This window comes from Varanus komodoensis, unplaced genomic scaffold (assembly GCF_004798865.1).
Source record: "Varanus komodoensis strain SLA01 unplaced genomic scaffold, ASM479886v1 scaffold21, whole genome shotgun sequence".
NCBI classification, from domain to species: Eukaryota; Metazoa; Chordata; class Lepidosauria; order Squamata; family Varanidae; genus Varanus; species Varanus komodoensis.
The window spans coordinates 6,090,342-6,115,046 of record NW_025335589.1 but is presented as its reverse complement, the minus strand read 5'-3'; the positions used below and the strand labels follow the sequence as shown (position 1 = coordinate 6,115,046).

At 39.0% G+C, this 24,705-nt stretch overlaps 1 protein-coding gene across 3 annotated transcripts in view; it reads right to left on the bottom strand.

The window, feature by feature from the left end:
- SMAD1 (SMAD family member 1) overlaps nucleotides 1-24,705 on the bottom strand; it is a 45,399-nt gene that overhangs the window by 3,695 nt on the left and 16,999 nt on the right. For 2 of the 3 annotated variants that reach the window (XM_044430664.1, XM_044430663.1), the window contains exons 2-6: nucleotides 23,015-23,639; nucleotides 10,804-11,061; nucleotides 8,681-8,797; nucleotides 2,921-3,142; nucleotides 581-837 (exon numbers count right to left, since the gene is read on the bottom strand). In XM_044430664.1, coding sequence (XP_044286599.1) covers nucleotides 581-837; nucleotides 2,921-3,142; nucleotides 8,681-8,797; nucleotides 10,804-11,061; nucleotides 23,015-23,429 — 1,269 coding nt within the window. In that variant the 5' untranslated portion in view covers nucleotides 23,430-23,639. The remainder of the gene's footprint in view (nucleotides 1-580; nucleotides 838-2,920; nucleotides 3,143-8,680; nucleotides 8,798-10,803; nucleotides 11,062-23,014; nucleotides 23,640-24,705) is intronic. The other variant, XM_044430665.1, reaches the window with a different exon arrangement.

Sequence of the window (24,705 nt, the reverse complement as noted above, 5' to 3'; positions counted from 1 at the left end):
CTGACACAATGCATCTAACAAAGCACACTGGTCCCTAAAAGTAGGAGCATTTGAATAGTAATGACAACAGAACTGTTCCAAATCAAAGTATAAGTGATGTTGCGTATGACAGAGACATTATATTTATGGAGTTTAAGACAGCCAGTGCAATGGAGGGTATCTGGCAGCAGCTAGACATATTTCTTACAAAGTATACTTTACAGACCTCCTTTTTCTCCCATTTTAAATGTTCATACCACCAGGTATACTTTATGCCATTTGTGTACTCAAGCAAGAGTGCACAGCCATTTTCAGTGGCTGACTGAAAACTTTCATCTGAGGTAACTTACTAAATTGTTGCAAGATTTGTGTTGATGGTCCTTTGGTGGTCATGGTTAGGTTTTTGGGGAATGGTATAGGAGTAAAGGGAGAAAGGGTTTTGGAATCACCTGTTTTAGCCTGCTATTTTAGCCAAGAGTAATTCTTAGACCATAACCTACTCTGAACTTTACTAAAAATAAAATAAAAACTTGAGTAGCACTAGCAATTCTCCTTCACAAGTTTGCCTCCTGCCACCCCCTACCCCAAAATTCTTTCTTACCTTTACAAAGCTCATACGGATAGTGCACATCTTAGTGAGTTCATACACAGTTTCAAAGCCATGGTTGACTGACTGAGCCAGAAGTTGGGCAAACTCCTGGTTGTTGAAGATTTTCAGACTGCAGCCACTTGGGATTTTGCAGACTGTGGTTGGGTGAAAACCATGATGGTAATTGCAGTTTCGACTTTGCACAAATATACTACTGTCACTAAGGCACTCTGCATAAACCTCTCCACCAACGTAATAGAGGTGAACGCCTACAAAAGAAACAGAAGATTTGTTAGAATTATCCAAGTCAAGGTGCTTTAGGTGGGTGCAGTAGTTCAAAGCAGCAATTTTCTATTAAAAAGTAACTTCTGTTTCTGAGATAAAGCATCAGTAAGGAACCCCATCCATACACCTGAACCAATAAGTAACTACAAGTGGAAATTCCTTCTTTCTATATTTTATTGGCAATATCAGTCAATCTGGTACTGTTTTTTAACATCTGTACACCTCTTTGATTTAAATGATCTTCATAGTTTGAAAATCCCTGTGTTATTTTTCAGGATGCAGGTGCAATTGTTTTGGCAGACATGGGAAGTAACCAAGGAAGAAAAGGGAGTAGAAGTGCATCTGCTCAACTCTTACTAATACAGTGGAACAGGTACCTATTTACAATGTGATAAGACCACTACATCCTTATTTTATGTGGTCCAATTTTTATCTTCTATTTAGATCTTCTGGGTATTTACTATCAATTTAGTAGGATTACAGTAACTTAAATATGCACATTTCTTGGCAGAACCAGAAAATAAACTATTAATGTGGACAATATTTTCCAGGAGCTAAATTTAAGAGCAAGGAGCCTTACTGAACTGAGTAATGAAAGAAATGGGAATTCCTATACACTACATTTCTGTAGGAACTCAGCATTAAACTAGTACTAACTCAAGTAAAAAAAATAAGCAAGATAAACTTTTCTACAATCACCCCTGAGATTGGTGATATTTGCCCTAAAGTTTAGAGACCATAGCTGTGATCCAGAACTGGAGAACCAGTGGGATATAGTGATTAGAATGTTGGAATAGGGCTGAGGATTCAATTCCCCACTCAAACACAAAACTTAATGGCTGACTGTGGGTCATTCTCTTTTTGTCCTACCAAAATCACGGGTTGTTGCTATGATAAAATGGATGAGGGTGTTCCCTTGTGTTCCTTGGAGAAGTGGCTAGATTTACATGTAGTAAATGAAATAGGTTTGTCCACAACTAGCTCCATGCTCTTCGCAAGGCTTATTTTACCCTAGTCAACCAACAAACCTATCATTGTGGGAAGAGCTGTTACGGAAAAAAAGGATGAAAATCCTTAAGCTTTGTTATATAAACCCATAAGTTCTTTTGTGCACCAAGAAGTACATGTTGAATAAGTTTAGAACACAAACCTGGAAGAAAAACCATATTATATGTAGTAAAAAATTTATATCCTTCACCAAGGAATGGGGGAGAGGAGAGATCTCTTCCTTGTTTACATCTTTTTTAAATAAAATAAAGCTATGCAGCTTGAGAAACATGCTGGAATCCAATGAGAGCTATTGTCTCAATTTTCAATACACATCTTCAAAATTCAAATTCATCTTCCCTCAAAACCAACCAAGAACTTTTAAAAACAAGTGATTTTTCTTTCAAACAATTTTAAAATACAGAAGCTGCAAAACCATCGATAATAATATAGCTGTTGCTTCTGAAAATCCAAATCATACTGAGAACCAGATCATTGTTTACTACTTCAGTCCTTAAAATAAAGGAGGCAACAAATCATTGTGGCAATTCACTTTGGCAATTCACATGGAATATTCTGTTCCACAGCTGAGGGGGTTTTTTTTAATCTAACAAGAGTGTTTTCTTTCCTGAACTGGGAGGGCAGGAGATTCCAAGCTCACTCCCATTCCTAAAAAAAATACCTTCACCATTATTTTGCAATGTGCACTGCTGTATCAGGAGGCCTGAAACAAAACCTACTGCAGTATACGTGCATCTCCATAGTCATAGCTCAGATTCTTCTCAAGAACAGAATGGGGCTGGGGAGTAGCTAGAATACTTACAGAAGCCTTCCTCAGTTTGATGCCCTCCAGATGGCCCTCCTGATCTGGGATGGAGGAATGGTGTTGTAACAAAGTAGTTTGGAGGGCACCAGGTTGGGAAAGACTTCTTTCTAGAGTTGCTCGTCCCTACAGGTTGACAATGATACTGTGCTTACAAAGAGATCAAGTAGAGAATGTTGCTTCTCAAAGAAACCATGAGGCAATAAACACAGCTTCTTCCTTCACCCTCTCACCTTTAAATATGATAAAAACAGTACCTTTTCCAATATGCCGCCTGGTGTTCTCAATGGTGGAATTCCGATTAACATTAGAGAGCAGCCCTAGGCAAAATCTGTTCTTGTTATTGGAAGGATCAGTGAAACCATCCACCAAAAGACTTGTGGAAGAAGCATGAAATGCCTCTCCAACACGATTGTTGAGCTCATAGTAAACAATAGAGCACCAATGTTTTGGCTCTTCATAAGCAACTGCCTGAACATCTGCAAAAGAGGAAAAACAGAAATCAGTGACACTAGAATTAATGAGTTCCTGAGCTTTAAAGTATTATTTATTTATTTCCTGTGTAGATTTTGGCTTAAGATCACTGAAGAAACAAAAGTGGGGAAAATCTGGCTATGCAGCTGCTAATTAAAAGTCATTCTCCCAGTGTCCCATTATAGAGTGTGTTTTTGCTGCACTAGCAATGCAGTCAAAGCCTCCACACTGGGAATAGAGATGATGATATAAAAGGTTTAGGAAAAAGACATGTGAAGGTTTTTCTACCATCCTGCTCTGCAGTTTTGCAACTAGCCCACTTGCAAAGCTACACAGCAATGCTGATAAACTGGTTAGGATGAGATAGTGTTGGTTAAAGAGCATCAAAGCTTGGGAGTTCAAATTGCCAGCTGAACTGTGAAGCTGATTAAGTTACTCATAGATGGCTTAGTCCCATCTGGGTATGTTGCCCTGAGATCCTTGGGAGCCACTGGAGTAAAATGCACATCATGCAACAACAAATATTATGAAATTTGCTATTTTAGAATTTAAAGAAGAGATTCATACTCCAGCCTAGCACAGAAGGGATAATACTAATTCGAAGATGCTTTCTTCAGACAAAGTTTTCTCAGCCTTTAACCCTCAGAAGTTTTAATCTGCAGCTTCCTTCATCCCTGATCATTAGACATGCTGACTGGGAATAATGGGCATTGTAGTACAAAATCTGGAGACCAAAGTCTGGGAAATGACGCTTTAAACTTGATGTTTACTTCTTATGCAAATCTGATGAAATCAGCTAAAAGTAAGAAGGTTAACCAAATAGGATTTCTTTAATCAGGTGAGCACCCTAACATAGTTGTAATTGATAAAATTTTATTCAGTGCTATGTTTCAGCAGATGTACGTGGGCCTGAAAGAACTAACCCAAGACTGACCCCATTTACCTCCAAAATTGTTCGGTCACCTAAAGGCAGGCTTTTTTCTTTATAGGTGAGTAGTTACATGTTTGCTTCTATACAGGACAAAAACTAAGTGTATTACTATGAGTCACACCTCTTGAAAGCACAAGGTTTATGTATGCATTGAGCTATTGCTTGAGAGAAAAACTTTTAAAGCAAAGTGCTAATGGACATACGAAGTGTTGCACAACTGATCAGATCTTTCAGGTTGGCACTTAAAAGCCAGGCACAAAAGACAATAAAACACTAATCACATGAAATGTTATTCTGGGGGGGCGGGGATGGCAAAACTACAACCAGACTTATCTTCCCATTAAGTTGCAATAACTCCTTGAAGCCATCTTATACTCTTGTGATGATGACCTGTACAAGAATCTTGTTTGTCCTGAATCTACAGTTAATTAAGTGAAAGAGTACTTACATTTCATAGGATTATTACTACCCCATGATGGTAGGCCACATCAGCATTCCCCAACGTTGTACACTCCAGCTGCATTGGACTGTAATGCCCATAATTCCCAGTCCATGCTGGATGTGAATTATGGAAGTTGCAGCCCAGCACAACTGGAGAGCGCAAGCTTGGAGAAAGCCTACCTATTCCTTCTACTTCCAAGAACTGAGGAGCACTTAATACTTTGAAGAGCTAAATAACCAAACATAAGAATGCAAAAAGGAAGTGGGAAGAGAGAGAGAAAAAGACAAGACTTCCTGGATAAGGCCATCCAGATAAGTCTAAGATAATAAGAGTCATGTGGCAGTTTAAAGATGAATTCATTATGGATATGCTTACATTAATTACAGATTAAGTGAACTCTAGTCCATGAAACCTTATACCAGGGTCTTTCAACCTTTTTGGATCTCTGGGAACATATGAGAATTTGAAAAACTGCTGTGGGTAGTATCACAAAATGCATAACTAGTAGGTTGCTGCTTTAGTATCTACTTGGATCTGAGGCTGTGTCTTATTCACTAAAAACATTAGTTTCATGCCGATTGGATGCAACAATATCTCTATAATAAGGTATTATCTAATTCAGTGCATTGGTGGTAATGTAATACAGCTAAAGTTTCTTTTAAACCGATGTTTTGCCAATGTCCAGCATTTGTTTTTTAATGGGGGGGGGGAGTCATTACACTGATGAATTTCCTTGATATATATGCTCTTTTAAATTACCTGCTTCATGGAAATTAATAAAGGAAAGAGGTAATGGATTCTCTGCTTCTGTGACAGCTAAAAGACTGATATTACAAAATTAGAATGATAAACAGCCACCTCCCATAATGTAATGGATTAAGAAATTTACAGTGTTTTCAATATATGAATGAGTGGCATATAAAAGCAATTTGGATACTTATTTAGATATTAGGTCTACTTGTGTTAAATCTTAAGCATAATTGATATAAATCTGAGTACATCCCATATACATGGGTGCTCACAGGACCATGTGAGGACCCCTTTTCTAACACCATTGAAGGTTCTTGCAAGCACTTTGTCTGGGGCTCCTGTCTAATGCCATAATATATTTTTAGTGTTTCAAAGCTGCTAAAAGACATTCATGATATTCCTGTAACAGGCTAAAAAACTGTCCTAGATTATGGCTAAAACAGTTATTCTGAATACTGAACTCAGTTTTATTTCCAAACAAGTGTTTAAAAGATCAAGACTTTTAAGAGGTGCATGCTGAAATGCATAATAGTACCTCAAAGGATTTTACCCAAGAAGTCTCCCAGCTAATTTTCCCTGCAAAGACAGAGTAATTCCCCTCCTTATCTAAAAGTTATAGTTATCTCTGTCTCTCCCATCCCTTTACATTACTTGTACATTTAATTGCTCAGCAAAAGTTTAAACTGATGCAAGTAGTCTTTCAGGCTTCAAAATGATTGACATCTGTCAAGGACTGCAGACTAGAAATGCTCAAAGGCCTTGCAAACACACTTTAGTATATGAAACTCATGGCTGCACACATGATTTGATCTTTCTTGCTTGAAAATGTTGGTCAAGAGGAATGAGTTTCACTCAGCCTTGTCTGGCATTAACTACTACCAACCTGGAATATTGTGTCTAGTTGTGGGCATCAAGATTTAAGAAAGATGCAGGAAAAAACAAAGAGTTCAGAGGAGGCAACAAAAATGATTCAGGGTTTGGCAACCCTGCCCCAAGAAGACAGGCTGAGAGAACTGGGTTCTATTCAGCCTAGAGAAGAGAAGACTGGGGCGGCAGGGACATGATATCACTCTGTAAGTACCTCAAAGACTGCTACTAAGTGGAAGGTCAAGATCTCTTCTCACTTATACCAGAGTTGTAGGACATGGAAGAATTAACTCAACCCAGATTCAGGCTCGATATCAGGAAGTTTCCTAACTGTCAGAGCAATAAGACAGTGGAACCAGTCGGCTAGAGAGATTGTGTGATCTCCCACACCAGAGACATTCAAAAAGAAACTGGAGAGTCATCTGAGAGGGATGGTGTAAATTGGCGACCTGCAACAGCAGGGGGATGGACCCAAACACCGTTTTGGCCACTTCCAACTCTACTATTCTATGATTCTATGAAACTGACTTTCTGCAGTAGGTAAGAATTTATTTTTTCACATGAACCCAGGTAGAGATACAATTTCTGTTTTAGAGATAGGAACTGAATGTATATATAAGATTAGATGGCAGATTCCAACAACTAAAGGGGAAAAAAATGCCAAGGTCCTGTTTACTAATCATCAGAGCTATGCCACGTGGTACTGATGCTAACAAGCTGTGGCATTTTTAAAATCTTTTCAAGCATTGTAAAGCAATCTTTAATTATTAGAAAGTGGGTGCACTGTTCACTGTAAGATGCCAGTAACTATTAAAGCTATGCAACTTTGCCCTAGTTCTCAAACTCAGGAAGAAATCCTGCCAGCTGGCCATTCCTACAGAATGAAATCATATCTCTCTCACACAGATTTCACACTAACTTCCTCACATTTGCCTTAAGTCATGCAGAGCAGGTGCGTTTTGTCTCTCCATTCCCAGCATGAGCCAACAATAGGAGTTACCCAACTTCATTGACAGGATGCAGCTTGTTAAGTCAAATCTCTTAAGACTAACAAATCTTCACAAAGAACAGGCCTCTAAATGTCTATAGCTAGAGAGTTTTTGAGCCTCCATTTACATAAACATGAACTGCAGCAGACCTTTCTGAAGGACTATTAAACAAAGGACATAGCCATACATATCAGGTAGGGGAGTAAAGAAATGAGCTCACAGAGTTAAGGGAAACAGGTGTGGGGTTAACAATGTGAATACAGAGGAAACAAAGGTAATTTTGCCCTCATTAAAAAGGGCAGGGAAAGAGGTATTAAGACCAGAGTTTGTGGGGGTCGGTGGCATAAGCTTTTAAATAGCTGCATTTCTTACTGGCAGTCATGCTTTCAGAGTTACCATTTCTCTAATTCAGAATCTGTAAGGTTCAAGACAAAGAACAAGTGGCCTTTTGTGAGCACAGAGGGTAAAGATGTGAGTGTAACTACTTCCAGTAGCAACAGTGGCTTGTAAATATGTCAGATGCCTAATCTGGCAACCTTTAGAGCACAGTTCTACTGGGATGATTGGAAGCCCCCAAACTTGGAGGCTTGTGTTCTTCTATGCAGGGCAGAGATACCTCCTCACCCACTTACCCTACATTTTTGCTAGAACTGGTTTCTTGACCCTCTAGCAAAAATGTTTCACAAGAAGAGATCAGGAAACCAGAGAGGTTGCAGGATTGTTTGTCTCCTTCCCTCTGAGCCCACCAAGGTTTTATTCTAGGGATCATAAAACTACTTAAGTATTACATATGAAGATGTTGTGACTGTGGTCTATCTCACACACAACACTCCCCAATGCAGGGACATCTCTGCATTGCAGCCCAGCATATTTGCTTGGAACCAGAACATGCAAGCCAATCCTTAAAGACTAAATTAGAGTAAGTCAGGCAGCCCCACTGATTACTTAGGGAACACCTAAGGAATGCAAGAATTCCAGGACAAAAATATAGAATATTTACGAAAATAAAAGGTATGGATAAAGTCTACAGACTCAGGCATAAATGCTAATAAATTGCTTTCTGCTTCCTTTTCAGCTGCAAGGCTTAAGCATAATGAACTGATCAGCAAAACCACCAAAAGATTGTGGTTGCTTTAGTATGTTAAATTTACCAAGGAACTGTTATTTTTCAAATACTTTTAAAGCTGTTCATTAGACTTAACAATAGCCAAGTTATCCAGGTGGCTACATATTTAATCTCAATGGCATGTTATATGCTTTCTAGTTGCCTCAGCCATCTGCCAGCAACTGTGGGGAGGGAGAGGTACTGTAGCCTCTGAATGCCAGTATCCAACTGGGCACCACTTGGCTGCTATGCCAATTTTCAGAACTTGTTTCGAAAAGAATCCAAGGGAGAAGAGACATTGCTATTCACTTCCTGTTATTCCTGAATGTGAGTACAGCACTTTAAAGCATTCCTAGTTCCCACTCATAAGATCATGCTATTGCCATGTTTACATTCATCACTGAAGTACCATATACTTATGTAAGGAATAATTTATGCAAAGGATGAAAAAAGTTTCACCTCCTCTGTTTACTTCTGGAGGAATTGAAGGTGCCATCATACTGGTGTCCATTGGCTGTGAACCATCCTGTGTCATCTGATCTTCTGGAGGTAGGTAAGCAGGAGGGGGAGTATCAGCTAAGTGTAAAACACAGATTATTTCATCTTTGTACATTTACAGTAAATGGAAAGCGTTAAGAGGTCAAACCACATTCCCACCCACTCATGATAATCCAAAAAAATTTGTTCCTCTGTCTCTAATTCTTCAGTTTTGTCTAGTGAGCCTCCTTCAACTCTTAAATAAGGTGAACACAGAAGACATTAGTTTTTGATTAAGGAATCATGCTAAAAATTTCTTTTAACAGATCTATGCTTGTGAGAGGTTTGACATAAATGCAAGTCATGTGAAAGAGGAGGAGGTTAGAGAGAATGATGGACAGGATGGTTAGTCTTAAGGGATTTCCAGTGATTTTAGCTACTTAAGTATCAGAGTCCTCAGGTAAGATTTGAGGCTAAGCTCTGGTATTTCTTTTGTTCTTCTGCCTCTTGCAACAGTCACTCTTCAAGAGCTAGAATTTGGCTGCAAGGGCTGCTACACCAAACTAAGGAACGTAATGAAGGCCACTTTACATTTCTGTTACATTGAAGGTAATAAAATAGCCACTTAACAAGGCAGAACATTTCAACTGAGAGGAGAACAATGCACATTTTAAGATTACCAGCAGCCAGTAATGAATGCTAATATATGCAGATGCAACCCAGTATAGAACCCTGCTGTTAGGCTGGTGATTGCTGGGTGGTGGCCAGAGTCTACCAATTGAAGTCATCACTAGCTCTGCAGGTGAGGAATATCAGCTGCTGACAGCTACACAAATAATACTTTTAATGTTTCTGTTCCTCAGCCATCTGTGAGTGTTCCCACATTATTTATTTAAGCTTAACCATTGCCTGGATACTTAAGCCCCAAGTTCTCTTCACCCAAGAATTGCATTATTTTAGTGTCCACATACTAATAACTAAGCACTTCCTCAATTCCTTTTCACAACCCAAAATACACTGGGAAAAAATGTAAGTTAACTTATGTCACTAACTAAGACATAGGAGTGACATTTCAAGCTTTGCAAATTAACCAAAAAAATCAACAAACTGGGGCTTGAGGAAAAACACTTAAGGCTAGAGATAAAAGCATGACTTTCTGGGAAACCCTAGACAGCTGGATTGGGACAACATGTAGGTAGGACTCAGGCTCCAGGTTCCCTGCCCCTGGTCTGGTCAGTGATTGGCCAGGACTTACAGCATCTGCCCTGTCTCCCCATCATCTTGTGACACAAGCAGAGATGTTAGTTTTGATCAAGTACCAAATAGCTTGGCTACAGGATGGCCAACAGAAGACCTCAGTCTCTGTGTTCTCATGATCAACAGAGTGGTTTTTTGATGCCATCTATGTGCCATAGTTGGCTATCAAGAATGGACGGAGATTTATGGTGCTCTATACTTTTTAGAATTCCATTCTTGAAAGTTGGAGGATGCCTGTGCATCCACTGATCAATTACTATATAAAACTGTGATTATATGACATCTGCTCAGGCCTTTGAGATATGGTAGATTAAAAAAAATAATACAGCACTCTAAATGTTCAGTGTGAAGAATGCTGCAGCAACCCTAAAGCACTGCTTTTGAAACTGGTACCAAGTTTTCTCATAGGATGCAGAACTTCTTTCAAGTTGACAGATGAAGTACATTTTGGGAAAGCTGCTGGGGCCCTGTTCCAGAGATAGATATAACAGAAAGCAAAATGAGCAGAGAGAAAATGCCATAAATACCAGTATATTGACACTCAAAGGTCTTACTATCAGTAATAAAGCCTGGAAGAGGCTTTTCAATTTTTTAGAATGAGGGAAACCACAGAAATACTGGGAAACCACCAAATATTCTGGGGAAAGGGGGCAAGACTGCCTATAAGAGATTTGCCCCTGGAATAGAAGTTCTGTACCCAATGTAGAGAACTAAGTCATTAAGAAGTACTCAAGTACAATCATACTTCCAACTGTTGTATCAACTTTATGTCTCAACTCAACTGGTCAAAACACAGTTCAGACAATGCATGCAATAGTTATAACTTGCTGCTTTTAAGAGAAGCTTACCTGGAATCTGGAAAGGGCTTCCTGGGTCAGAGCTGGCTGGCGAATGAGGATAGGTGCCACTGGTGCTTCCAGGGGAGTTTGGATAGCTGCTGTTCGGCGAATGAGGGAACGCATGACTGTTGGGCTGCTGGAATGAGTCTGGAAAAGTAGCATTGTGTGGCATATGAGGCTCATTTTGCCCCAAATTGCGAAACTGAGCCAGAAGACTGTGCTGAGGGTTGTATTCGCTGTGTCTTGGAACAAGCACAGGAGGAAGAACTAGATAACGATAAAAAAATTTAACAGATAAAGGTTAAGTCTTTGATTATTGGATTATACTTACAGGGGAAATGTGAGATGTCCTATGTATGGATGGAATAATTACATATGCAGTAGATGAGATACTCACATTCTAGGAACAAGCAGGTCTAAGCAAGAACACTTCCTAATATCCAGTTACAAGATAATTTACATTCTTAGTGGACATATTGAGTGCCAGGGTCCCAGAGTTACAAGCTCAGTTTTCACAGCAGCTGGGAGAAAGGCAGTGTTAGTGCTGGGGGTGGAAAGAAGAGTGGGGAACTTCCTGCTTGTTTGTTTTATCCATCAAACAAGGGACAACATTTTGTTGAATTAAACTTTTGTGTATATTTCTAGCCTATTTGATGTCCCTGTTAACTACTTAATAATTTCCAAGTCAAAAGCCTACTATTGGGAAATTCTTCTGAAGACAATGATAGCAATACATAGGCCATGAACAGAGCTAAAAGACAACAGCTGAAAGCTTATTTTTAGCTTAAGCAATGTGCTAGAAGGTTAAAAATATTATTCATTTAACTCTGGTTAGTTATGAGTTCAAGTGTTATACTGTACAGAGCAAGTAGAGTAGTATATTATGCTTTGGAGATACTATAGACGCACAGCTCATGGTTCAGTTTAACACTTATGCAGGTGCGTGTGTGTGTGCATTCCCTTCTATGTGTGTTTAGCAGTTATACCTGTAGAACAAGCAAATCACTTTTTAAAGAGCACCAAATGATGTAGCAGCATGTATGCAAATATAAAAACGACACATCCCAATCCTGATGTGTTATCTTGTGCCCATTGTTTTTAAATGGCTTATTTCAAAAGATTTATGCACAGTTGGAACCATCTGAAATTGGGTGGGTCCAGAATTAAGACTTGTTTAGAGAAGACCACTGAAACCAATGGGGCTTAAGTTAGTCATGACTAAGTCACACTACTGTCAATGGGTTTACACAAAACATGACTAACCATGACACAACCCATTATTCTTCCTCTCAAATATATGCCACATAACATTGTACACAACTTGCTTTCTGCATGTTACTTTTGCTGAAGCTCAGTCCTTTCTACTCTGTAAAGGTAACCACACTATCATCTGGTGATGCTGGCAAAGAAAGAGCCACAGTATAGGTTTTTCCTTCAGAGAACTAGGCTATGTGCACAAAAACATCAATTTCTACTCTGCCCTTTGATCAGGACTATGGCAGTCCAGGAAGGGAGAATCTAACCTTACAGCCAATAATGCATATATATGTGATTCCAAGTCTGTTTAGTTGTCCCTTCCCTCCATCTACTCTTGCACAAACATGGTTCCAGTTCCAAAGCTGCAAAGGCCAGGAATACAAAGACTTGTGGCTGACTTCCTGCAGCAGTGCAAGACCAGATGCAAAGTAAGTGGCAGAGTGCTGGATGCTACCAATTTGGAGGTTCATTGCTGCAAAGACCAGCCAAGGTTTGTGGGGAAGTGAGTGCCAGGTGAGCCTCCTGGGACAGGTATTCTGAAGATGGGGTACCACAATCAAGGTGGTCCTGTTCCTGGTCACCACCTGCCTCAACTCAGAAGGCAGAACACTTGGAAGAGAATCTCTGAAGGTGATCATAGCATAGGGACATGTTTGTATGGCAGTAGATAATACCAGTTTGGCTCTTCTTCGAACTGCAAACATCTGAAGAAGGGAACATTGTTGTATACATTTCAACTCTCTACAAATGTTGCAAAAGTGCATACAAAAGCTTGGGTCCAAAGCACCTTTTCCTTATGCTCTCCTCCTCCAGTGCATCCCCAGATCCACTCGAGGGGAGTGCCAAGCCCTTCACAGCATATCTGAGGGGTGCATGCAGGGGTTGCAGGGCAGGGAAGTGGAAATCTGTTCTGCCAGTGATTTTCATTCAGCTGACAGAAGGTCACCATTGGCTTAAACCCCATGTTTACATGTGTGTCATATTCTTCTTCCAAAAGGAACAGTAGAGCACAGCACACATATGGCCTTAATTTCTCTCTCTCTCATCATACAACCATCCTGGCAAGGTAGATTTGCTGGAGAGAAGCAATTCAGCAAAGCTACCCAACAAATTCATGATGCAGCAGGATTTTGAATATAATTTTCCCATATGCCAAAGGAAATCCAACATTCTGGCCATTATTGTTTTTTTTCAAAAACCCAAAGTTGCCAATCACTTAGACTTCTTCCTTTTCCTGCAAATATTCAGGGAATTAAAAAATTGCATCATCTCTCCCTCTCACTTCCTGCAAAGTGATCAAGCCTAGAATAATGTAGGATTTGATTATTGGAAAAAATGCAGCTTTTCCATTCTCTCTCACATTTAAACAATGGCATATGAAACACTGTTTCAAGCCATGTATTTTACAGTATTTTTAGACTAGCTGGGAGAGAATCTTCAGTGTTGCTTTAATCTATCCAGTTTTAGACTGCAAATCAGACTTCCCAAGGACACAAAAACACTGCATCTTCCACATAAACTACAAAGGGCAGAAAGAAGAAACAGCATCACTTCTTAACAGCTCATATCATTGATTAAAGATTCTCCCATATTGTGCAAGTAGATGGAAGTTCTGTATCATTGTTTTCCCTTTCTAAAAATCCCATTTGCAAAGTTTTCAGCTAGAGCTGCTTACAAATACCATGCAGCAAATGTTCAGCACTCCTTTAGGTTCTAAATCTGACATCAGTTTAACATGGACCTACCTGTCCTAACAGATTTAAATGCTACCAGCATAGTTTTTAGGGCAGCCCCTGCTTGCTCTTGGGAGCTTGCCAACTGCCAGTAATTGGACTGAGATGAATTGCTTTAAGACACTCACAGAAAAGGGTAGCTGCATTGGCCATGGCCTTTCCCCATGACTGTGTTAGTGTTTTCCTCCCACCATTATGAAAATCTGAATGTACAGAAGCCTGCTAATGACTTGGGTCCCATGACAATACCTGTGAAGATGAGAAACCCCCACCCAGAAACTGAGGTCTCAATGAAAAATCTGCCAACAAATTGAACAAGAGAAAGTACAAGGAAGCCTGTATAAAAAGATGTAGTAGTTAACTTGATCGTGTTAGACACCTACGCTGTACAAACTAAATTGCTAAAATTCAGCACAGCAGGGAAGGAGGTTGATCTCAGAAGTAGCTGTCAGCCCAGGGGAAGAGGCAACATTGAAGAGACAGCATGAAACTTTTGCTGGGTTGAGCCAAGCACACCTGTTATTCCAAAGTAATTAAGAGACACAGATCTGCTCTCTGAAGAGGCTGCAAGACCCCCAGAGGATACAGTTGTACAGGTGTTAACTCTTTCCTATCTTGCATTACAGTGGAAAGCTCTGCAAGAAATAGTTTTATTCTAGTACTTTCTAAAGCAACTCCATTGCCAGCTATGTCTGCCTTGTTCATCTAGTGATAGTTACCATTGTAAATATGCTTTAGTTGTACTGCCAAACAGATTTGCCTTACAACAAACTTCCTTTCTTGTATAATTTTCTTGTCCATTGTACTTCTGAAGGACTTGAAAGGCACATATAACAGCATAAGTGTCACACTAGCACTTATTACCTCAAACCCTATTAGTGCAGAACTGTTTATCAACCCTAAGCATAGATCATCTTATCTGCATCTTAGGTAGCCAACAAGACACGCCTACTCATAGGAAATGAGATCAGTTCTGCCATACACCTACATAAACAATTTAAGATTAAACCCTAACCAGAGGCAACTTTCCCCTGCTTGGTGTCATTCAGGTGTGCGATGGCCTAAATTCACAGCAACTAGATCCAGGAAGGCTGAAATAAGGTCACTGGAACTGTAAACCCAAGAATTAATGGTTCAGAATCCTAACTTATTCTCTGAATGATGGCTTGGTTTTCTCCCTCGACCAGCCTGAAGCTTCTTTACATTTGAAAATTCACAGGAAGTTTAAAGCATCTTGGAAACTAATTTAGATATGCTACTTCTACTAGCTTTTCGAGTGTTGCTCGTCCTGAAGGTTCAGTTGCTGTAGGCCTCCTATTGCTCAGCTTGACCTTACTCTGCTTCCCTCTCCTCCTCAAAAGAAAGAACCCAGAGACAGAACTCTCTATTTCAGTGCTTTAGATCACCTCTTTTCTTGTTTGATATAACTAAGTCCAAAAATATTATCCTTCTCCATGACATTCCTCTATGCAGATACAAGTTATTGCTGTAGATTAGAATGCTGCAGATTAACCAGAGATTACTTCAGTTGAGGAGAGGCCAAGCCACATAAACCAGTTATACCCAAGTCAGGGTGAAACAAGCTGGGGTTATCAGATATTTTGGACTACAACTCCAGCAATCCCTGACCACTGGTTATGTTGCCTGGGGTTCATGGAGGCTGAAGTCTAACAGATCTAGAAGGCACCAAACTGCTTACATCAGGGGTGGACAATTTGAAAGTATGGGGGAAGGGGATAAACACTTGTAAATTGTTTTTTATTTGGAATAAGTAAAATCCTTCTTGACAAAATTTTAAAATAGTACTTTTAGCTGTCCTTTACTTGCTAGAATACTAATAAATACAACATCTTTCCCAATCTGGTTTCTGTCAGATGTTTTGAACAACTACTTCCAGTTTCCTGATCATTGACATACAGGCTGGGGCTCATGGAAAAGCAAAGTCCAAAGCATCTGGAAGAAATCAGCTTGGGAAAGGGTTGGGTTAGTCATAGTTATTTTAAACTGTGGATACATACAACCTGCTTCAGATTCCTTGGTCTTCTGCATGTGAAAGAAGCTGTTCCATGTTTGGAAATGTACACCAAATCAAGAACCAAGCTAAAATGTGAACTAATTTGATCCACAACTGCCTTCAATTCAATTCTCTGAAGCCCATGGAGATAACGATGAAAGTTCAGAATCTGAAAATATTGGTCTTTCAAAAATAAGCTGCAATTAGAAAAGAAAAACTTTTTCTAAGCACGTATCAACAGATTAATTGTTCACATGATATAATTGGCCCATATGCTTAGGTTTGTTCACTGTTCTTATGGTACACTTCCAAAGTATCTATTTTACTATACAGCAGCCTTCCTCAACCTGGTGTCCTCCAAATGGGTTGGGTAATTGTCTTCCTTGGCCATGCTTGCAATAATGGGAATTGCAGGCCAACAAATCTGAGGCTGAAATAGATTGCTATATGGTTTAATTATATACTGGACTACATCATTATATACTGGTCTCATCTAGATCTCCTCTTAAGTTCCCATCCAGATTTAAGGATCATCTTTAGTCCTGTTATCTGTTTAAGCACTGCTATACACACACTTAGAGAGAAAGTCAGAAGGAGCAGCTGCTTGAAAACTGAACATGACTTATCAAAGCTCGAACAATTTCTAATAGTCAAGTTTAATCTACCATGACTACTCCCCTTAAAATGGCAAATACCCTCTTGCCTGACAAGGTTAAATATAAGTCATTGCAAAAAAAAAGCAGCAGCAGCATGAGAAAACTATCACAATTCTGGAGGTCAGACATTACAAATGTGACACAAAAATGTGTTCAGCATCATGAACTGTACTAAGCAAACAGAATGTGGTAAGAAACACTAGGAGCCAGAGGCTGCCTAACTGTATTTCACCACGACCCTCCAGCAGGTGTGTGTGGATGATCTTACTGTACTGGTATTCCTACATCAAAATACCTGAGTTCTGCAAAATTTAAGGTCTCAAATTATGGGAATATAAGATGATCAAAATGCATGAATAATCTTCCAAAGATACATTTCTTCCCATCCCATAACCACTACTCATTGTTTCTGGAAAAGGTTTGGAGACCTGTTCCAACACAATGTGATTCATTTTTTATTTGACTCATGATTTATTCAGCTCTGTTAAACAAAGTAGAACTTAATGGGTAGAGGATTCAACCTTACTTTTCATTTAGAAGTAATCTCATTTAATATAATTGCATGCATATCAAGATAGCCACAACAGCATTTGTCTTTTGCTTATAAATAAAAGGGATATGGATTGCTAGGTTGGAGAGAATTCAGACTATTGTCCTCAATTGCAATAAAGTTCATTTAGTGGCAAACCACTGTTTATATTATCTTCTAGTTAGCAAGTAGGCATGTCCTATAAACACACAAATTTTAAAGTGTGAAAATTAATTTAATTAAATCAATTAAATTAATATTAATTTATTAAATCTATAATTAAAATAAAACTCAGTTTCTTGCCAATTTAAATCACTGATTTAAAGCATGGGTACCCAGATCTTTGGTTTGTGGGATCCACACTGTTTTTCACTTGAATGCCAAGTCACACCAACCAGAGACAGGTTCAAAACATGGCCCAAGAAGAGACAGAGATATGTAAAATAAAGCACTTCTCAGCAGGTCAGCACTTCCTATCCGGTCAGCCCAGAAATTTGTTTTCACTATCAGAAGCTGAGCCTGTGCACACTAGTGAACACACACACACACACACACATCCCCTTTCACACACAATCTTCTCTCATTGCTCTCCTAACATTCTTGCCTAAATTAGGATGGAAAGGGGTATCTTTGTTGTTAGTATTAATTTTAAACCCTTGGTGACTACAAATTACATAAATATCTACCAGAGATATTATTCATTCCAACAATCCAGAGTTCTGAATTCAGGCAACACAATGAACAACCCACATCAGGAGTGGGTATGTGTCAAGAAACTGACATGCATGTTACTGTTCAACTTCTTCACAATCCACAGTTTGTTAACTGTGGGTGGTTATGATGTGCAAACCAGGTCTGGATTTGCCAGGCTGCATAAGAGAAGGTTATATATCTACAACTTCTGTGTATGGTGGTGTGGGGAGTAGAGAGGAAAATGAATCCTTTCTTCCAACTCACTCAGGGTTTAGGAGCTCAGCAGTTTGCTAATTTCTTATGAGATAAAACCCTAAGCTCTTTATTGGTTTTGAAAGCTACATTTATGTAAAAAGGGCATTTCATTTAATCTACCAAGGCTTTAGCCAAAGTTTAACATCACAACAGAAAAGTTAGCACAAAAATAAGTTCTGAAATTAACTGTAAGCTGATCAGTGCCTGAAGAATGACCAATATTCTAGGCAGCAAAAAACAAATAGGACCAGAATAGTGAAAAGTGGAAGCAGATTTACTTCTTGCTGAGCTATTGAGTGGAATATGGCACACTTTCTTTATGCTTCTAGAAGCAAGAAAGCTTTCCTGTCCCTATGGCTCCTGTACAGATAGATCAGAAGGCCACTTAGTTTGTAAGATGTCCAACCCAAAAATAATACAGGCCATAGAAGTCAATGCTCCGTTCTGAAATGTATTGATTCCATAATTCCAAAGCTTACTGAAGCTTGCTTTGCATGATCACTGCAGCTTAAACAAACTGTGGTGGCTTTAACAAGTCGTTATTTGCCCAAGATCCATCCAAGCATGGCTTTTTGTGTTGTCTGAACCTGAGTATCATAACTTATTGTGGGAGGAAACCCTCAAATAATCCAAAAAAGGGACAGTAGGTTATTTGAAGGCTGTTTCCCCCTGATGCCTGGATTTGGACAACATGACAGGCCATGCCAAGGTGGGAAGTAGGCAAATTATGTTTGACATGCTTTCCATCTTTAAAAAGCAACTGTGGCTTTGTGAACTGGGTCTCAAAGCAGCTCTTATTAAAAGACAATGAAAACTTCAGAATTCCAATAGTTTCCCAGTTAATTTGTTCTTTGAGAGACCAGTGCACAAATATCCATTTTGGAAAGTTTGTTAGAGCTCAGTACAATGCACATATACTCAAAGGTTAGTTCCACAGAGTTCACTGAATTTACACCCATGTTTATGAAGACATACCTCAAACCAGAAATTGAACCACATGGGCCCACAGGCTGCATGGAGCCCCTGATGCCCTCAGTGAAGTTCCAGATCCCTCCTCCCCCAGTTGCCCTTCAATATGCCTATTTCATTCCACTTTTACTAGGAAAAGGGGTTTTTTAAATTGCCATTTACTGCTGATATCTGGCAATGAACTGCTAAGCAGACTTAAAACAGAGAATCTGAAAGCAAATTTGACCATTTTAAGCCCTCGTAACTGCTTCAGAGGCAAGTTATGGAAAAGCTTAGCTTGTTTCAGTTGCTTATTTTAGGACTGATTCCCAAACTGCCTGAAGTAGACCATCCTGCCTTATAAAGACTTCCATAGATATGGTAGGCTAGAAATGCTTATGTAATTAAAAATAAGTGCATCATTATTGGTTTGAAACAGTACTGAGATACCAAAAGTGTCAAGTCACACGCACTGACTGTCCTGAATTCTACTGTTCTGCGACCCACTCACTGAATAAAAGATCTACACAGAATTTTTAAAGGATAAAACCCTTTACCCTATCTATGTTGAGACAGAAAGAAATCCTATAATTCCAAAGCATTCTCTAGCCATCTTAAGAGACTGATCCAAATAATTACATACACATCACTAGCAAATATAAGAAACATATAAAAAGCATTTTATTAAAAAATCCAATTTAAATAAAAGATCCAATTTAAATAAAAATCCAATTTAAATTGTAATAATCTGATTTTTTAAAAAAATATTGATTTTTTATCCACTTAGCTTAAACCCTATTTAAGTATTGGGCTTTAAATAGGGTGCAGGAAATGTGCTAGAGGCACAAAGACACTGATCCCATTCTGTAAGTCTCTTCCCAAACTCTCCTCCACCCCCACTCCACGTTAAAGAATAGGAATGATAGGAGGGCTTCTATTTGCATTTACTTGAACATGCATAGAAGTCACTGTGCAATCAGGAATGTTGTTTTAACAGACTTTCTAGCTGAGCAGAAGCATCTTAGATTCATATTATAGGAGAGCTGAAAGAGGCCTAGAAGGCCACTGGGTCCAACCCCCTGCTGGTGCAGGACACCAAGTCATGCCAAGTCTGCTCTCATTCAGATGAATGCAAGTGAAAGCCACTTCCGACCTTTCAGTGCAAGGGGAGGGCAAGCCTGGCATGTGTGGTCACACGCTCCTTACAGAGTTATTTTAGAACTGAAATGGGGTCTTGTTGTGGAAACATTGAGTTTATGTTGATTAAAACTTCACTGGCATCCACATTAGCAGTGGGTTTTATCCCGAAACTCAGTATCATTGAGGATATGACTCCAAGCATTTTATGGATATTCATTAAGGGCTTAATAGAATATAAAATGCAAATACTGATTTTAATGTATATTTTATGTTCAGAAGACTGCTTTTAATATAACTATTTCACATTCTGTTTTTGTGTCTGTACATATACTGGCTACCTGACAAGACACTTGCAAAAGAAAAATTCAGAGCAAAGGGTGATTTCCCATAGCCCTCACTGTATAATTTCCAACTTCTCCGATTTGTATGCAGGGTCACTACATGTCTGTTCAAAGGTCTTGTTGTTGCAAGCCACCACTCTTCACGGAATGAGATGGCTGCTCTGGGGGAAATCTGGGGGAAGGTTCTTGTTCTCCTTTTCTCCTGTTAGCTGCTGTTTTAAAGTGTTTCTTGCTCTGAGCCCTCAGTAGACTACAAAAATAAACTCTTCTATTTGTGCCACAGCAGATCAAAACATCCCGTTTTGGGGATGTATATTGCTCTGGAAGGGGCTAAAGAGACCTTGTTTCATCTCTGTAAAGCCTTTCCCAACCCAGTACCCTCAAGATATCAAGGAATTGCTAAGGAATGCTGGGAGTTCTAGTCTAAAACTGCCAGGAAGGCACCAGGCTGAAGAAGATAATTCTAAGGAATATCGCATATCTACGGACACTTTCTTTTAAGGAAAGACTATCAAGCCCTCTTAGTGTCCACTGGAGTGAGTCCAAAGCCAACAGCAAAAAATAATAAAATAACATTAACATAGCATAACAAAACAAAATGAACTCAGCACAAGAAGGTATTCATCCCTTAAGCATTTACAAGGAAACCAGAAACTAGTTACATGTTCTAAAACACTTAGGACATTGCAGACAAGTGTTCCAGAATTTCCAACATAACAAGACAGAGGGATTTTTTTTTAGAAACAAAAGCATAGTATTATTACTAGATGTTTATCCAAGATATGTTTTGATTTAGGACTAAATGCTACAGCTCAGCTACAATCCAATCTAAAAAAAGAAAAAAGTGTCCAGCAACTTATTCAAGAGATACTCTCCAATTTAAACAGGAAGCATTATAATTTAATTATAATTTAAGTCAACTAAGTCCTAAGACTGCAATGAGAAAATCAGCATATTAAATAATTTACTTCTCAAATGCAGATATTAGGGAAACCTAGCCTGGAAGGAATAGATTGCATTAAGCATAGTGTTTATTATGTTGAGAAATGCAACAACTTTCAGATACGTATAAATGAAAAGTAAGTTCTGTATATTTCAAGGCAAAAAGCCGGGAATATTCCATTGCTTCCATTGCATCATATGTACAAATGGTCTTCCTAAAACCAACCCCCTCCCAGGGAAAGCTAACTGCACTGGTCCATAAGGGGAAAAACATCCAAAATCCGGGCAATACCTTTCTTAGGACCAACGAAAGTGTGCCCAAGCTTTCGAGTTCTCCAGAACTCTTCATCAACCTAAGTGGTACAAAAAGCAGGGATCAGGGAAGGAACAAAGTCAAAAATTTAGGCCTGATTTTATCACTTTGAGGTTTGCAGTTTGGAAGATGGAAATTGCAGACTGAATGAAATAGTTACAAGTAGGTACTACAGGTACCAAACAAAATGTTTCCAAGGCCAGAATGCACATTACTATCTCTAGAAGAATAAATGAGCCCTTTATTACTGCAACATACTTGAACTCCTTCTATTCTTTTCACTAAGACTTATTAAACAAAATATTCTTATATTCAAAATATGTTTATTATATACCAAAAGTGAGCAAGCAAGATTTGACCTAGTCTTTAAACTACAACGGTACGTGTACACATAGCATGACAAATATTTTTCTATAGTCAGCTACAGTTAGCCATTACAGACATGCCTGCGCAAGGCACTTCTTTCCGACAATTGTGCTGGAGTGTTTGCCAGATGACGACAAGCTTCCCGCATCACGTCTTCCTTCTCCTATCACCATATATATGCAGCACACTACCAGGAAGCATGCTGACGAAGCTTGGATTCTCCAAGCTTTGAACTGCCTGTTAAAGTTACTCCTTCCCTTCCATAGCAGCTAGTCTTTCTTTCCTGCTGACATATCACTTTTCACAGAGTAATCATTGCCCTAAAAGGTTTCCATTGTACAGGTTTTCTAGAGAATGCAAGTTGGAATACTAAAATGCCTCTAACTTTTATCTATATGAAAGAAGTGACAACCAACTATTCAACAACTCTTACAGAATACCAACTAATTCACTTAAAATCTGTAGATCCTCAAACAGTGCATTTGCATTCAGTTTTACCAAGCTCATTGAATTCATCCAATGTGTTATAGACAAAGGTATACTAAAATGTAGAACTATACAAAGCCAAGAATTATCCAGTCTTCAAGAATTATCCAGTCTTTCTTCTATAGGTCAGTAGATTTATTAGTCTCGTGGCTTTTAGAGCAGGCATCCCCTAAATGGGGTAGAATAACTATTACTAATTTATCGCAGTATTAAATGAGAGTATTTATAACACACAGTTTGTAGCTATGATGTACAATTTCATTCACATTTAAGGCCAAGGGTAAAGTATGACAAGCATTTATATTGGAAGAATAAAAAATAAAGTACTGAATGTCTATCAGAATGCTTGAGCAAGTGAAGAAGGAGCAGTAAGTCATCATTTCATGGATAATTCTGTAGCAAACTGAAGACAACTAAGACAAATCTTTCACCTATTGAATTATGCTATTAATTTCTCTGATTTTGTGGTCCTGTCCTCTTAAAAGTGACGGTAGCAAAGCCATGTAGGTAACACACACATTTGCAAATATATAAGAGGAATACATACAATGAAGGTACCTACCAGGACTTTCCACTCGCTTGTAATGGTAGGGATTGATGCAAACTTCTTTTTGCTTTGAACCAAAAGGAAACTCACAACATTCCAACGGTTTCAGTTCATGATGACTCTGCAGATCTGGCCAGCGCCACACACGGCAATAAATTACATGGGGTAGTCCCTTCCGATGTGAGACCTGAAGTCTGCCATCTAAGGAACGAGGAATTGTGACACAGTTGCTGGGCTGACCTGGGCAGCTTAACGCTTTCTCTAACTCTTCCATTGCTCCTTTTTTCTTCTTCAGTTTTTTAACCAGGGCATCAACAGCCTTCTCTGCCCATTTTTCTTCTTCATCCCCTTGCTTCCATCCCAGCAGTCTTTTAACAGCAGGGCTTGTGAAGGAGAATAAACTCGTCACGTTCATGGCGACTAGTCAGAAAAGGTACAGGTGCGCAAATTCTAAAGTGGCAAATCCTATAATGGCTTGTAGCAACAGTCTTCACAAAGATTGTACTATCCCTTTAAGCTTTCCAGTCCAGAGGTCTTGAAAGGTGAAGCTAACATTCCAGCGTGAATGATGCTTGCTTTCCTTTTTTGGTTCCAAATCAAAGTCAAGCACCTACAGAAGGTAACACTGGGAAACAGGAAAAGACAATTTCTTTTTAATACATACAATTTTAAAAGCTCAAATGTTATATCACTCTATTATAGTATTGGCTGTTCTTGGTTTATTATACAGGGATGGGCAACAAGGTACCTTCCAGATGTTATGGACTACAACCCCAGTCAGCATGGCCAATACATAAGAATTATACAGGTAATCCCAAAACAAATGTAGGGTTCCAGATTGTTTACCTGTACTGTAGAAAAGAAAAACTGAGGAATGTTTCTCAGGTGTTTGCATAAGAAGGACTGCTTCAATTGGGTTATGAAACTATTTCCTATTAAGTTACTGTCTCCTGCCCCTTCCAAAAAAACCTTCAAAAATTTAGTCAAGATAGCATCGAGGGGAGAGATCAGATCCTACCCAGAAATTATGGGAGCTGCAGCCCAATGCAACTGGAGGGCATCAGGCTAGAGGAAGGAGGTATTCTCAGGCACACTTAATTTAGATTATGCTTCAGCTGACAGCGTTCCTACATATTACCCTTTCTTTTTTATATTTAAGTGACAAGTTGATGGAACATGGGAATGGACACACCTGAGAGGCAGAAAAACTGCTCTGCATACAAGAGGTGCCAGGTTCAATACCAACATTTCTAAACTAGGGCTAAAACCCTTGAGAGCTGCTGCTGGTCAGGCAGCTCATAATATACTGGATGATCTAATGCAGTTTAAGAAATCTTTCTAGTATAGCAAAAAGGTAGACCATGCAAGATTAGTCAAGCTACTCATACTGTACACTTCAAGGAAATTAAAGAGCACAGGCTAAAACATAGTATTTGAAATGGAGCATAATGCTAAAGATTCCTTTCTTTCTGAGAGAGTTATATAATTTTAAAAGAGATTATATTCCAGGAACCACTGAGAGACAGATTCCATGTTCTAGTGCAGTCTCCCCCAACATTCTGCAACAATTTTAACACTTCAGATCCAACACTGTTAGGCTCTGGAACAATTTTAATCTACATTTGTACTCCCATATCTCGACGCACCAATATTTTGGGAACTTACAAAAGATGCCAGATGGGTTTAGCTGT